The sequence below is a fragment of the Lissotriton helveticus genome, chromosome 8, assembly GCF_964261635.1.
Source record: "Lissotriton helveticus chromosome 8, aLisHel1.1, whole genome shotgun sequence".
Taxonomy (NCBI): Eukaryota; Metazoa; Chordata; class Amphibia; order Caudata; family Salamandridae; genus Lissotriton; species Lissotriton helveticus.
The window spans coordinates 1,153,932,443-1,153,944,759 of NC_136069.1; the positions used below are offsets into that span (position 1 = coordinate 1,153,932,443).

Genomic DNA, 12,317 nt, shown 5'->3' on the forward strand with positions numbered 1-12,317 from the left:
TCTAAAATAAAGATAAGAAAAATAACTAATTGTGCAGCTACGAATGTACAATACAAAATACATTTTGCTTTGTTAAAAAAAAAACTGTCAGTAAAAGTGAGAGTTTGTTCAAGCTATTACCTGCAAATTGAAGCCAACAATGGCCTCTCCTTGAAATGAGATTTTTCAGTTATTGTATACTTTTCATGAACCGTATGTAAATTAAACTGTGATGTAAATTAAACTGTGGCCAATGCTAAAGATGTGCAAATGAATCTGGGGATATCACTATGAGATGAAAACCCTGTCTCCTTGAAATATTTTCCATTTCTCACCGAAGTACACAAATGTATATTTCCAACACAGTATTTCGCATTCCGCCTTCCTCTGGAACTAAAAGATTGCTTGCTTAGTAAGAACCGCTGAATCCTTCTGTACATTGATTTATGTCAGTTAAGCAATGGAGTGGTGGACACACAAATAAACTATTTAAGATGAATGCCTAGCTCAAATGGTTTGTAGAAAGATAGGACTTCTTTTTAAATGGAATTTAATAAAAAAATGTAGATTCTACATTAGCATGGTGTAGCAACTAAACACCACAAATTGCATACTTCAAAAGCCTGCAGTTGCTCATAGAGCATCAAGGGCCTTTATTCCTTATTCTTATGCCCTTGAACAATTCCATGCAGGTGCTGCAAGCAGGATTATGCCAAACCTATAACAGTGGATCATTATTTGTGTTGCTGTGCTTGTCATTCACTGCAGTGCTACTGAATTATATGATCAGTTAAAAAAGGCCAGGCATTGGCGGACTGTGCTTTGTAAATATTGTTTCTCAAATTGGTCACCTTACCTTATTACTTTTTATTTTTGTTTCAGAAGTTGAACTGTACTCTGAAGATGCAAACAGTGTGTGCTGGAGGCATTGTGACTGTGTCTGAATGTTCATGTCTGGTTGCACTGTGGACAAAAACACACAATGAGGGCACCCTGCGATGTTTGCTTGCTGTGGCTCATGTCCTGCCTGCTACCTTTCCAGGCAGTGAGAGGTGCAGAACATAACAGCGTAGCGAAGCATGCAATCAAACTGCACCAGGGCAAAGGTGCAGCGGTCACACAGCGAAAACAATGGCTCTTTGGCAACTGCAGGAAACTCTCTACACTTCTTCACCATAAGAACGTGGTCCTCAATAAGTTAAAGAGTGCCATCAAAGCGGTGGAGAAGGACTCCAGTCTCTCGGATGAAGAGAAGCTTTTCCAGGTGCACACTTTCGAGATCTTCCAAAAAGAGCTTAATGAAAGCGAAAACTCTGTATTTCAAGCAGTCCATGGGCTCCAAAGGGCCTTGCAAGGCAACTACAAAGATGTTGTGAACATGAAGGAAAGCAGCAAACAGAGGCTGGAGGCTTTACGAGAAGCTGCAATAAAGGTAAGAGCTGAACGACATGGTCCCTGGACTCTATAAAAGGTTCTCTATTTTCTGTAGAGCAAATAGGAGAAAAGTTGTTTCTGTATTTGGATTATGGGGAACCACCAAGTCAAGCGTTTTCTACAAAACACTGTTCTAGTGCTGTTATCTAGAGGGTAAAGTAGTGCTAAACTTCTTGTTTCAGTTTGTATAATATCCATTTAGGCTTAAGTAGACTGCTTTCATCACGACCCTGAAAACTAAGCCTTTAGGCCCTTTCTGCTAAAATCTAAGGGTAGGCTTAGTTGTAATTATGGTTTGTGAAATTACGCCTGAGACATTTACCACACTCACATGGGTGGTGCAAAATGTGTCATGCCAATGTCACTGGTGGCTTTACGTTTTGTATTTAAAATAAATAAGCAAAACATTTCAATTCCGGGTGTGACTCAGTGTTCAGAACTCCAAGCTGCCCTGAAAGACCCAATGAGGGCTCAGTTGAAACTTCAAGCCCAGTCAGGGCTACAGAAGGTTGTATGGGTTTGTTCAGTTGTCCCGCTCTGACTTGGTGTGCACAGATTACAGGAATGGCTAGTGAACTTCTCTGTGTTACTAGGCAATGATGTGGGTGATTTGCTGTCCATCTGGCAGCTCTGATTCCTATGGCCTAAGGGCCCTAGGCCTGAGCTCCATTGGGACCCATTTGGTTAGGGCTCCCCTGCATTGCTGGTCTGAAAAGACCTGACTGGGTTCTGTGTCAGAGCTCTGGTGGGCACGGATGAGGACTCCTGGGACCTTGGGGTTCCTGAGCCCCAGAGTGCCCATGAGATTGTTTTTCTAGACGGCCAGGGTTAAGCTCTGACCAGACCTCCGGTCACTGTTCTGGTCAGACCATGGTCAGGGCCTAAGAGTTACGAAGCCTGCAGAATGGGGCTCCACAGGGCAGCGATTAACAGGCCCTGGGAGCAAGCCCTGGGCTTGAGGCCCCTTCTCTGACTTGCCTTGTCAAAAAGAGCCCAGGACCGGGTCCTGCAGGCCTGGGAAGGTCTCCCCTGCTTGGCCTGGTTAAGAAGCTCTGACCTTACCCCGGGTAAGAGCTCTAACTTGCCTGAGGGTGGAAGCCCTTTATCCTTGGGCACAATTTTCCAGCACCCTGTGCAGCAAAATGCCCAGGACAGGGTCCCCCTAGCACCAAAGGGCTAACCGGCATAGCCGGATTAAGAAGCTGTGAATGGGCCCAAGTGCAATAGCTGCTTGGAGTAGAATAGAAGGCCCTGTCCCTGGGTTCCATTCTCCAGCCCATCGCGTCACTTAGACCCAAGGGTGGGGTTCTGCAGTCTCTGGTAGCTCTTGCCTGCTTGGCCAACTTAAGAAACTCTGTTTAGATCTTGGCTCAGAGCTCCGGTTAGCCCAGTGGTGGAAGCACCTGGCCTTCCTTTTCCAGCCTGTGCCCGTGATGGGGTCCCTCAGCCATCAGGAGGGCTTTCCTGCTTAGTCGGGTTAAGAGACTCTGACCTGGTCCCGGGTCGGAACTCCGTTTGGCCAAGGACTCAGTTTTCCAGCTTGCTTTGTGTCAAAGTGCCCAGTACGAAGTCCCACAGGCCGGTGGGCAGCTCCTCTACTTAGTCAAGGTGAAAACGTGCGTCTGGGCTCCAGGTCAGAGCTCCTTGAAGCCACCCACAGCCTAGGGCCTGAGGCCCAGCTCGGGCTCTGACAATCTGGCCCAAGGAGTCCCTCAGAATCCTTTTCGTATGACATGGTGTGACCAGATGGCTGACTTCCAAGCCCGGACATCTGGTCGAACATGCCAAAGGAAAGCATAAGACAGGGTCATCCAGATGGCTGGGCTTTCCCAGGTAGTTCCGTGAGGCCTCGCTTGTCTTTGGAGACCCGGCCCGGGGTGCAGGAGGTTGAATGTGGTCGCTCAGATTGCCTCCTCTGTCACTTGATGTGCATGATTCCAAGAAAGGCTGGTGGCTTTCCTCTGGATTCCAGATTGGTAGGGACAAGGTACTAGGGACCCTTTTGCTATCCGATTGCTCTCCCCGGGGGCTTCGAGGGCGCGGGCCAGCCGGTCCTAGGACCCTAGTGACCCAGTTCTGTGTCTTCATTCCACACCTGTCCTGAGGATTTTAACTCCGAGCCTGACTCTAGGTTCTGCCTTTTGTGGAGAACCTCCTCGAGCTCCCTCTCTACCCATCATAGCAAACAGCCTGCAAACTGACGCCCCGTAGTGGTCTGACCAGACTGGATGGGGTTAGGTGATGCTAGTTTTAGATGCCGTCTGGCGGCCCGCACCTATGCACCATGCTGTTGCCCTCCTTTACCCAGTGCATTTCCGCAGCAGTTCAGAATGACCTTATCATGGGGTGTCCACTGCATCCCCCCTGCATCTCTTTCAGTCTGCACCTCAGGCCACCCTTCCTTTCTGTTGTTACGAAGCAGGCTTTATACTTGATGCCTGTGCGACTGCCCTATCCACCCAGCCCCCTGCAGGCAAGCAGGGACTCCTACAGCAGGCTGCCAAGGGGTGCTACATTGCAGTGCTGGACAGGCACATGGCTCCTCCTTCCTCCAGCTGGTGTGGGTATCTCGTTGAATCTGCCAGTAGCATATGTTTGTCTCACAGATTAGGCTTTATACCTGAAAGTACACATGGCCATACAGTGAAACTGTGAATACTCGTTTTGTTTGTTGAAAATTTTTATTGAGAGTTTAAATCGTCCCGAATAACAAAAACAGCACAGTTATAGCAGAATCACAGTTCAGTGCAATCATTCAGACTCACAATACAATGTAGACATAACAGTTTTCACATATGTAAAATAATATCAATTGAATGGTAAACGTTAAAAGAAATGATACAATCCTGTCCAGAAAATAGTATGTTCACAGCTGAGATCTACGCTAATACTCATTGTACTGTGTTTGGGTTCGGATAGAAGATTCTCAATAAACAAACTGTAACAATAAACTCTTCAAGTTAAACCCCCCCATGGGTCACATATGTATAAATTCTCCGTCTCTGCCATGTATCACTTGCCTGACTACATCTCATAACCGGTGTACTACATTGTTCTCAAGCTGAGATTGCCCTCCCGTTGTACCTCTACTCCACATCCTTCTTGGTCAGCTTGTGGTCTCTCCGACATTTGCGTGGTGGGCGCCTCCCCCATGGGGACTTCTGAAATCAAGACATACCAATCTCTCGCATCCTCTTCTAACTTCTCATCTCACCTGACATGCTTCATTCGAATTAGTTCTGCTGTCGCCCATTCCCTTAAATCTTTGGCCCAATTTTCAACCTGGGAGGTTGCGAACCCATTCAGTTAATCTCTATCCTTCTCTTGGCCAGCACAATCCCCAGTTGGAGGAATCTACGTGTAAGCTTTTTCCCTTTAGGGCTGGGGAGAAGACTCAAAAGTATCTCCCTGATGGATTGGGGCAGCGTCCACCCAGTTACTTGCTTCAAGCGCTCCAGTATCGACCCCCACAAGAGTCGCAGCTCCGGGCATTCCCATAGTATATGTAGGAATTATAACCGCACTTGGGGCAACGGGCAGACCCATCTGGGTATATTTTCTGAAGTACTCATGGAGTCAGATAGGTCTGATGGACAATATTAAATTGGGCGAGTTTAAATTTGGTATTAGAGCTGATCTGTTTAACCCCTTCATGCACTCTTTTCCAATCGGAGTCTGTTAGGTGTTCCTCTAATGCTGCATCCCATTTGGTTTGGAACAGTAGCGGGCGTGCATCAAGATCCCCCATAGCGCCCTATAGATATGAGATACCAGCCTACAACCTCCTGCCAAGGTCACAAGGTATTGAAGAGTGGCGGTTATGGGCGGTTCCTCTGGGAACATCGGTCACAGCTCCCTTGCCACCGCCGAAATCTTTGCATATTCAAGGTACTAACCTCTGCCCAGCTCATACGTTGATTCCACCTCTTCCCTGGTAAGAAACCGCTGTCCCAACTACAGATCCCCCCATTATACAGCAGCCTCCCTCCACCCTTCTAGTAATGGACATAGTCTGGCATATTTGCTTGAAAGGTACTACTGCCCACAGCTGGGCCTCGGGGGCATTGAGCGCTCTTCGCACCATGACCTTAATTGCGGATTCCCAGGTGGAGGCCACATGCCTAACAATATAGGGGAGCTGTTCGGGCACCAGTGTTCCTCAGATAAGGAGATCCGAGAGAGGACTCCCCTGGTGAGTACCTATCAATAGCCGCTTCTCCCAGTTGTCAATCTCATCAAGCCACTGCACAGCATGTTGAAGCTGGGTTGCCATACATTTGAAGTCCAACCTAGGGACCTCCAGTCCTCCCTGCTCCCACGTTCTCTGTAATGTATTCAATTTTACCCTTTCCCATTTTGGTCCCCCATATTAGCTCAACCAACAGACTGTTCAATTGGTGGAAGTACGCCCATGATATGCGGTAGAGAGAGTTCTGCGTAACATATAAGCACCGCAGAAGGACCACCATTTTTACTAGGGCAGCACGTCCCATCCGGCATAATGGCAGAAATCTAAAGTGCTTTCAACCAACTCAAATATTTTTCTCCCAATCCAATTTTAGCAAGTGACGCCCATATGTAATACCATTCAACAGAGTCGAAGGCCTGGGCCCAGTCCGTTTTCTGTAAGGTCGGCGCATGCCCGACATGTGCAAGCTATCGTAAATTATGTGTGGTGTTCCGACCAGGGACAAACCCGACCTGGTCAGGGTGGACCAGTCGAGTCATGTATGGCAGGATTCGTGCTGCCAGCACTCCACTCAATATTTTCTCATCAATATTCTAAAGAGATATGGGCCTATAGGAGCCCGGGGACAAGGGATCCCTGTCTGGCTTAAGAACCATAGATACTAGTGCTTACATCATGGTATTATACCCGAGCGAGAGCCTCATTAAACACTTCAAGGAGATGATCCACCAGCTGAGGTGCAAACGTTTTATAAAGCTCAGTTGGGAGGCCGTCGCTTCCAGGACATTTTACCGACCTCAACTTCTTAATTACTGTTAGGACTTCCTCCCTAGTAAGTGGCTCCCCTAAGGCTTCAGCATCTGCCTCCCCAAGGGTAGGCAGGGTTATTGTATCAAGATAGTCCTGCAGTGCCTGTTTTCGAATTGGGGTGGCCGTCATGCATGTATGTTGCAAGTGAGTCGCTAATTCTTTGATAATCGTGGCTAGCGTATGCACCACTTCCCCCTTATAATTGCGAAGTTGTAGCACAGGTACCTGTTCTGTCTCTTTACGAATCAATCGGGCCAAGAGCGCTCCTGACCTGTCCCCCCCCATATAAATCTTTGCCTGTAAGTGGTACATTTATGCTTCCCCAATCGCTACCAAGCCTCAAGTAACTTCCCTTTAATCTGCGTCCACTCGGCCATATCAGTTGGAGTCTTATTATAGCGTGCTCTCTAAGGTCTTTAATCGTGCTTCCAAGGTATCCATGTTGGCATTGAGTTGGTTTTGGACCCCTTATGTAGTCCTCATGCAGACCACCGTAATAACGACTTCCATAGCCTCCCATTCAGTGGAACTAGTGGTCTTGGATCACCAGTTTTCATGAAAATAATGTGGGAGGACCTCTGCCACCTTCTGTACATATGGGGGGTCGGTAAGGGCCTCCGCTTGGAATCGCCAAAGCGGAATGGCGGAATGGACTGTCACCCCGATCTGCTAGACAAAGTCAGCAATAACGGCGCATTGTCAGACAAATGACGTGATAGATAGGAAATGGCGTCTGTTGTGTTCGAAAGGCCAGCCGAGAGGCAACAATGGTCAATCGGGAAAAGGTGTTGGCTGCGGGGGTAAAGCAAGAGAACTGTCTTTTAGCGGGGTTGCGCGCTCTCCAGTCATCTCTCAACTGCATACCCTGAAATATACCTGTGAGGAAGTTCACCATATGGGGTTTAGTGTGCTATTTATGGGGCTCCCTATCTAATTTGCCATCAAATACACAATTGAAATCTCCAAAAAGGAGGATCTTAGCACCCATGTAAGGCGTCGCCGCTTTCAAGACAGCTGGGTAAAAGTCGGGGCAATCCAAATTGGGGGCATAATAATGCAGAGTTCTCTACCTTCCCACCTTCCCTACAGGATTACATATCGCCCATCAGGGTCCAGAACCCCCGGTCCCTTTCCAACACATTGCAAAACATGTGCAAAACCAGACTATGATGTGACACAAATCACTCCCCTCCACCTTTTACGTAGGCACGCTATTGTGTTCCCCCATATGTGTGTTTCTTGTAGTACCGTAATTGCTATTTGATATCTTTTCAGGAAGGCATGTATTTTACGACGTTTGTCTAGGGCTGCCAGCCCTCGGACATTCCAGCTAAGAAACTTTAACGTTTGTACAGTCATGATGATGTAGTGTTAAGTGTCCGACGTATGTCCCTCCCCCATCAGTGACTCTGTCTGATGTACTCCAAAATCTGTGTGTCATGGCGTGATCTATCGTGACCTCAAATATTCCCCAACAACCAAACCAACTTTTAGGAGCTAAACATTCCCCCGTCCTCCCCCCTCCCCCCTCCCATGGCCAGTAGTATGGAACTATACATGCATCTAGTGATCCCTATAAGAAACACCTCCCTAAACTTCCTGAACATAAGGCTATATTTTAAGTTTAAGTCTCGAAACCACCTTTTAATTGCAATGCAGGTCTTCCTCTGTTCCTGAACCCGTTGTGTGTAATCCGGATACCCTGTTATGGAATGTCCCTCGAAGAGGAACTGTCTTCTGCCGCGAGTTTGATCACCTGACACTTCATTGCTACCACTGTGGCACTGAGGTTCTTCACTTCTTGTTTTAATGCGTCCGTATCTTTTTCTGTGTCCGTCACTCTGTCCGAAACTTTCCTAAGGTCATATCTCAGGAGAATAACATCTATGGCCACAGCATCAAGTTTTTTAATCGTCTCATCCCAAGTTGACTGAATGGCACGTATAACATCCATCAATGTCAGTGCATCCTCTGCAGCTCTCTCCAGTGTTCCCTTGTCCATTGCTTGGTTTTCGTTGTTATCTTCAGGACCATGGGATATAGGCTGGGCATAATTCAATATTTTATTGGATTGTGATTTCAGTTGTTTTTCTATCCCCATACTGCCCAGTTAATGATATTGGGGTACGCCCTATATGCCAATTCCTGTCGGGAGAATACCAAAAGTGGCTCCCTGCAGCGTCCGCGATCCTACCAAGAATGCAGCTCCCTCATACGTGTGGGGATCTCTTCTCAGCCCTATTTCATATAGGTTGTCAGTCTCAGTCCGGGCTGCGCAGATTTGGATCAGAGTCACCCCACTTTGCCAGACCTCCGACTCTTTGCCTATCAGATCCAATCTGACATCCGTGGTTCCTTAGCAAATGCTCCCGGGGGTAACCCCACACAGATCTTCCCTGCTCTTTTCACAGCAATTCCGGGGACTCGGGCCACCTTCCTGCTCTTGGGGTTCTTTCACCCTAGCTGCTGTCTTTCATAACAGAACCACTGTCTCATCAGTTCCTGCAGCTAGGCCACCTCTTGTCCTTCTGCAGCGGTGCTTCCGTGCTGCTGATCCGCCACGTCCCGGTCACCCCCCAGAAAACTGGGAAGAGGGTCCCCAGTCAGGGGCCGACAAGACTCACCCGAGGCCTCTGTAGCTGCTCTCACCTTCAATAGCCCACCGTCACTCAGCTGTTCCCAGGGCGATCCAGTCCCCGCGGGGGACAATAAACAGCAGCGCCGTCTCAGTGGGGGCCCAACTAGATTTCCAGACCTTTGGTGGTTGTGGGTGATGTCGAGAGCCCAAACACCGGCCCGGGTCTGCTCCACAGCAGACGTCTGATCAATCCTCAGCTCTGCACTCTTCACAGGATCACCTTTTCTTTTCTGGTGGCCGCAACCTGTCGTCCCTTCCCCAGCAGGGAACAGGAAAGTCTCAGGCCCGGTGTCTCCGCCGATCGGAGCTCTCTCAGAGCACGTCTACGTGGCCATGTTGTCAAGCCACGCCCCAACTGTGAATGCTCGTTATATCACCTATGGTTCGTTTGATCACTCCATCCGTTACTTGCGTGACTTCTAGAGCTAATACATGCTGGCACTGAACTGTTGGGCTGAGTGCATTTATCTGACCAAAACCAATCCTGGCTCGCCCAGCTGCTTTGGTGACTCTAGGTAACCTCTGGCAGATCGCACACCACTGTGACAGCGACAATCAATTCAGATGTCTGTCCAATCCTATTTCAGTGGTACTTTCTGTGCCTGCCATTGTGACCACAGGTAGCATGACATCAGGGTTCGAGACCAGAGAGGGAGCCTGGGAAATGGCTTTCACATTTAAGGAAGGTAGCAGGTTTGCAAATTACCCACTCCTAACTTGGAGAGGTAGTATTGAAAAATAACAATACAGGACACTTTCAAGGCCCTGTAACTGGAATGAGTACACTTTAAATCCTTTAACAAGGATCAATTGGAGGGCAAGCCTGGTGCCAGCAGCCACGTTAATTTCAGCTCCTATAGCATATATAAAAGTCAGTGCAGGTAAAAATCTGCTAGTTGGATCCTGGGATTGAGCTGATGGTCTGCTGCGAAGTGAGCCACTTCCTGTCCCAGGCTCTGCTATCTGCGCTTCCTTGATGCTCGTGACTGAAAGTCCTGGGCGTACAAAGTATTCCCTTTAAAATAATTGAGCCTGTTCAAAGCATGCCGGTCGGCTGAATACTTCAGCTAGGAATAATGGAATAGGACACTGTTAGAGCCAGTATTCGAAAATCCTTTACTGTAGTTCTAATAGTGTCTTTGTCCTAACAGAAGACGTTTCCATATGGTATTCCTCATCTATAGCCAATAGCAGTACCTAATTGGATTCCCTTAATTCCTAAAAGGCTATTAACTGAATACAAGTCAGTGGCATTAAAGGAAGAAGTAACCACTTTCTTTTCTTGAATTCTCGAGAAATACTTTATTGCAAGAGGACAACTCCCTCCAACTTACCTTGGAGATTTTTTCCTCTTTGGAGATCCTGAAGGAAGTGTAAACACCTTAAGACCTAACTTTGGGTTTGCATTTTCTATGAGGTAAGTTCTAACTCCATGGGTGCTGCCTCCACCATCTGATTGGCAGTTCATTTAAATAGTTGTTTGAAGCACAATTCTTTGTGCCGTTTCCAATCTACATGGCCATTGAATTCACTTTTTTATTGTACTATTCCAACAGAAGTTTTCGTGATTAGTTGTTGATCTCGATAAAATGTTGTGCAGGATTATATAAAACAAATACATTGATATATAGATGTTGTCAGCCTCTGATTTAAGAGTGAATAGTATCAGTGTTGAGTACCTTTTCCAGGCAGTTATTATGATCCACTGATTGATTTTGAAGATATCTTGGGCTAGACTTTGGCTTTGAGGAAGTGAAATACTTACAAACTGACATCCTATTTTCCATCCAAGGCTTTTATCTTTAAAGAGCGTTGCTCTCAGGTGTTAGTCCAATTTGTTCAATGGAAGCAGACCAAAACTGCAGCGCCCAGAAAGAATTAGGCTGTCTAATATGAGTCCAGGAAAACAGAAAACGAGTATGACAACATGTAATGAGATGGCTAAGCCAGGGCTTAATCTCCAGAAGGATGCTTGATAGTGATTTGCAGATTGTGTTCTAGATGCTTTTGCATCTCAGTACACAAAACACAGTATAGAGTTAGGGGCACTTGATTTCATGGTCCATGCAGGGAGAAGTTGATGTAAATGGCCTTGCCAATGGCCCATTCACTGTGGTAGTATCTGTCTGTAGTAAAGTAATGTTCAGACTAGCGGTGGCCTTTGGTCTTGTGCAAGGTGTGAATGGTTAAAAAAAGAGAAAGACCTTACTGTAGATGGCCAGTCCATGTTATGTTGTTTTTTATCAGAAGTTGCTTTGCGGATCTTGTGGTGTCAAGTGCAGAAGGTCATGAAACTGTCCAGCCGCAGTGTAAATACCGGAAGGTGTGTGGTGAGAGCAGGGAACAGAACTCTCTAGATGTTTCCTTATCCCAACCATAAAGCTTTTTTTATAGCTGTATCTGACATGTAATAGTAGTCTTTGACCAAGGAGACAAACAAGGCTAGTATTCCATATTGGTTTAACAATCCTACTGTTAATGTGACATTTAAAATAGTAAGCTAAGTCAAGTCATTCCTTTGTTAAACCTGCTTGATTTCTGTTTATTTTATTGATGTTTTACAGGAGGAGCAGGAGTATGTAGAGCTCCTTGCAGCAGAGAAACATCAGGTGAATGCTCTCAAGAACATGCAGCATCAGAACAAAAGCCTCTCCATCCTTGATGAGATCCTTGAAGATGTCAGAAAGGCAGCTGATCGGCTGGAGAAGGAAATTGAAGAACATGCCTTTGACGACAACAAATCAGTAAGTGAAGAAATAGGGAACACACCTTCAGCTTTTCTTTTTTCTTGCTTACATATTCTGCCTCCTGTGTTGGGCTGTATTGTGAGCAGGCAAATCTGAGGCCCATGTTATCAAATACCTCATACTTTACAACACTAAATGGGCAATAGCTGTTTTCATTCTGTTTGTGATTATGTAATGTTTTGTGGTTTGACAAAAATGTGTCTTTCAGCAATAGGCTGCTAATTGTACCATTTGATGTTTGTGATCTGGGCCCTTTTCAGGGGTACTTTTCCCATGCTAGCTGGATCCAGGAAGCTACTGAACTTATAAGCCCTTATCCGTTCAACAAGTCAATGTTTTGAAATCTCTACCTTGTGCAATTTGTGCAGCCCATGCAAGCTTTAGTAATCATTAGGCATGAGGCTATAAATACTACTTCAGCAAATGCCACATGGGCCTCACTTTCACGTTGAAAGTAGTAGGATAAAGGTAGACTGATTACTGAATGGAAAAAACTGGACATCACACATTCTCCATGTGA

General features: G+C 46.6%; 1 protein-coding gene across 1 annotated transcript in view; it reads left to right on the top strand.

Annotated features, from left to right (window-relative positions):
* SLC9D1 (solute carrier family 9 member D1) overlaps positions 1-12,317 on the top strand; it is a 291,927-nt gene that overhangs the window by 37,198 nt on the left and 242,412 nt on the right. The window contains exons 2-3 of the mRNA XM_078658065.1: positions 862-1,411; positions 11,615-11,794. Of these exons, the coding sequence (XP_078514191.1) occupies positions 962-1,411; positions 11,615-11,794 (630 nt within the window). The 5' untranslated portion in view covers positions 862-961. The remainder of the gene's footprint in view (positions 1-861; positions 1,412-11,614; positions 11,795-12,317) is intronic.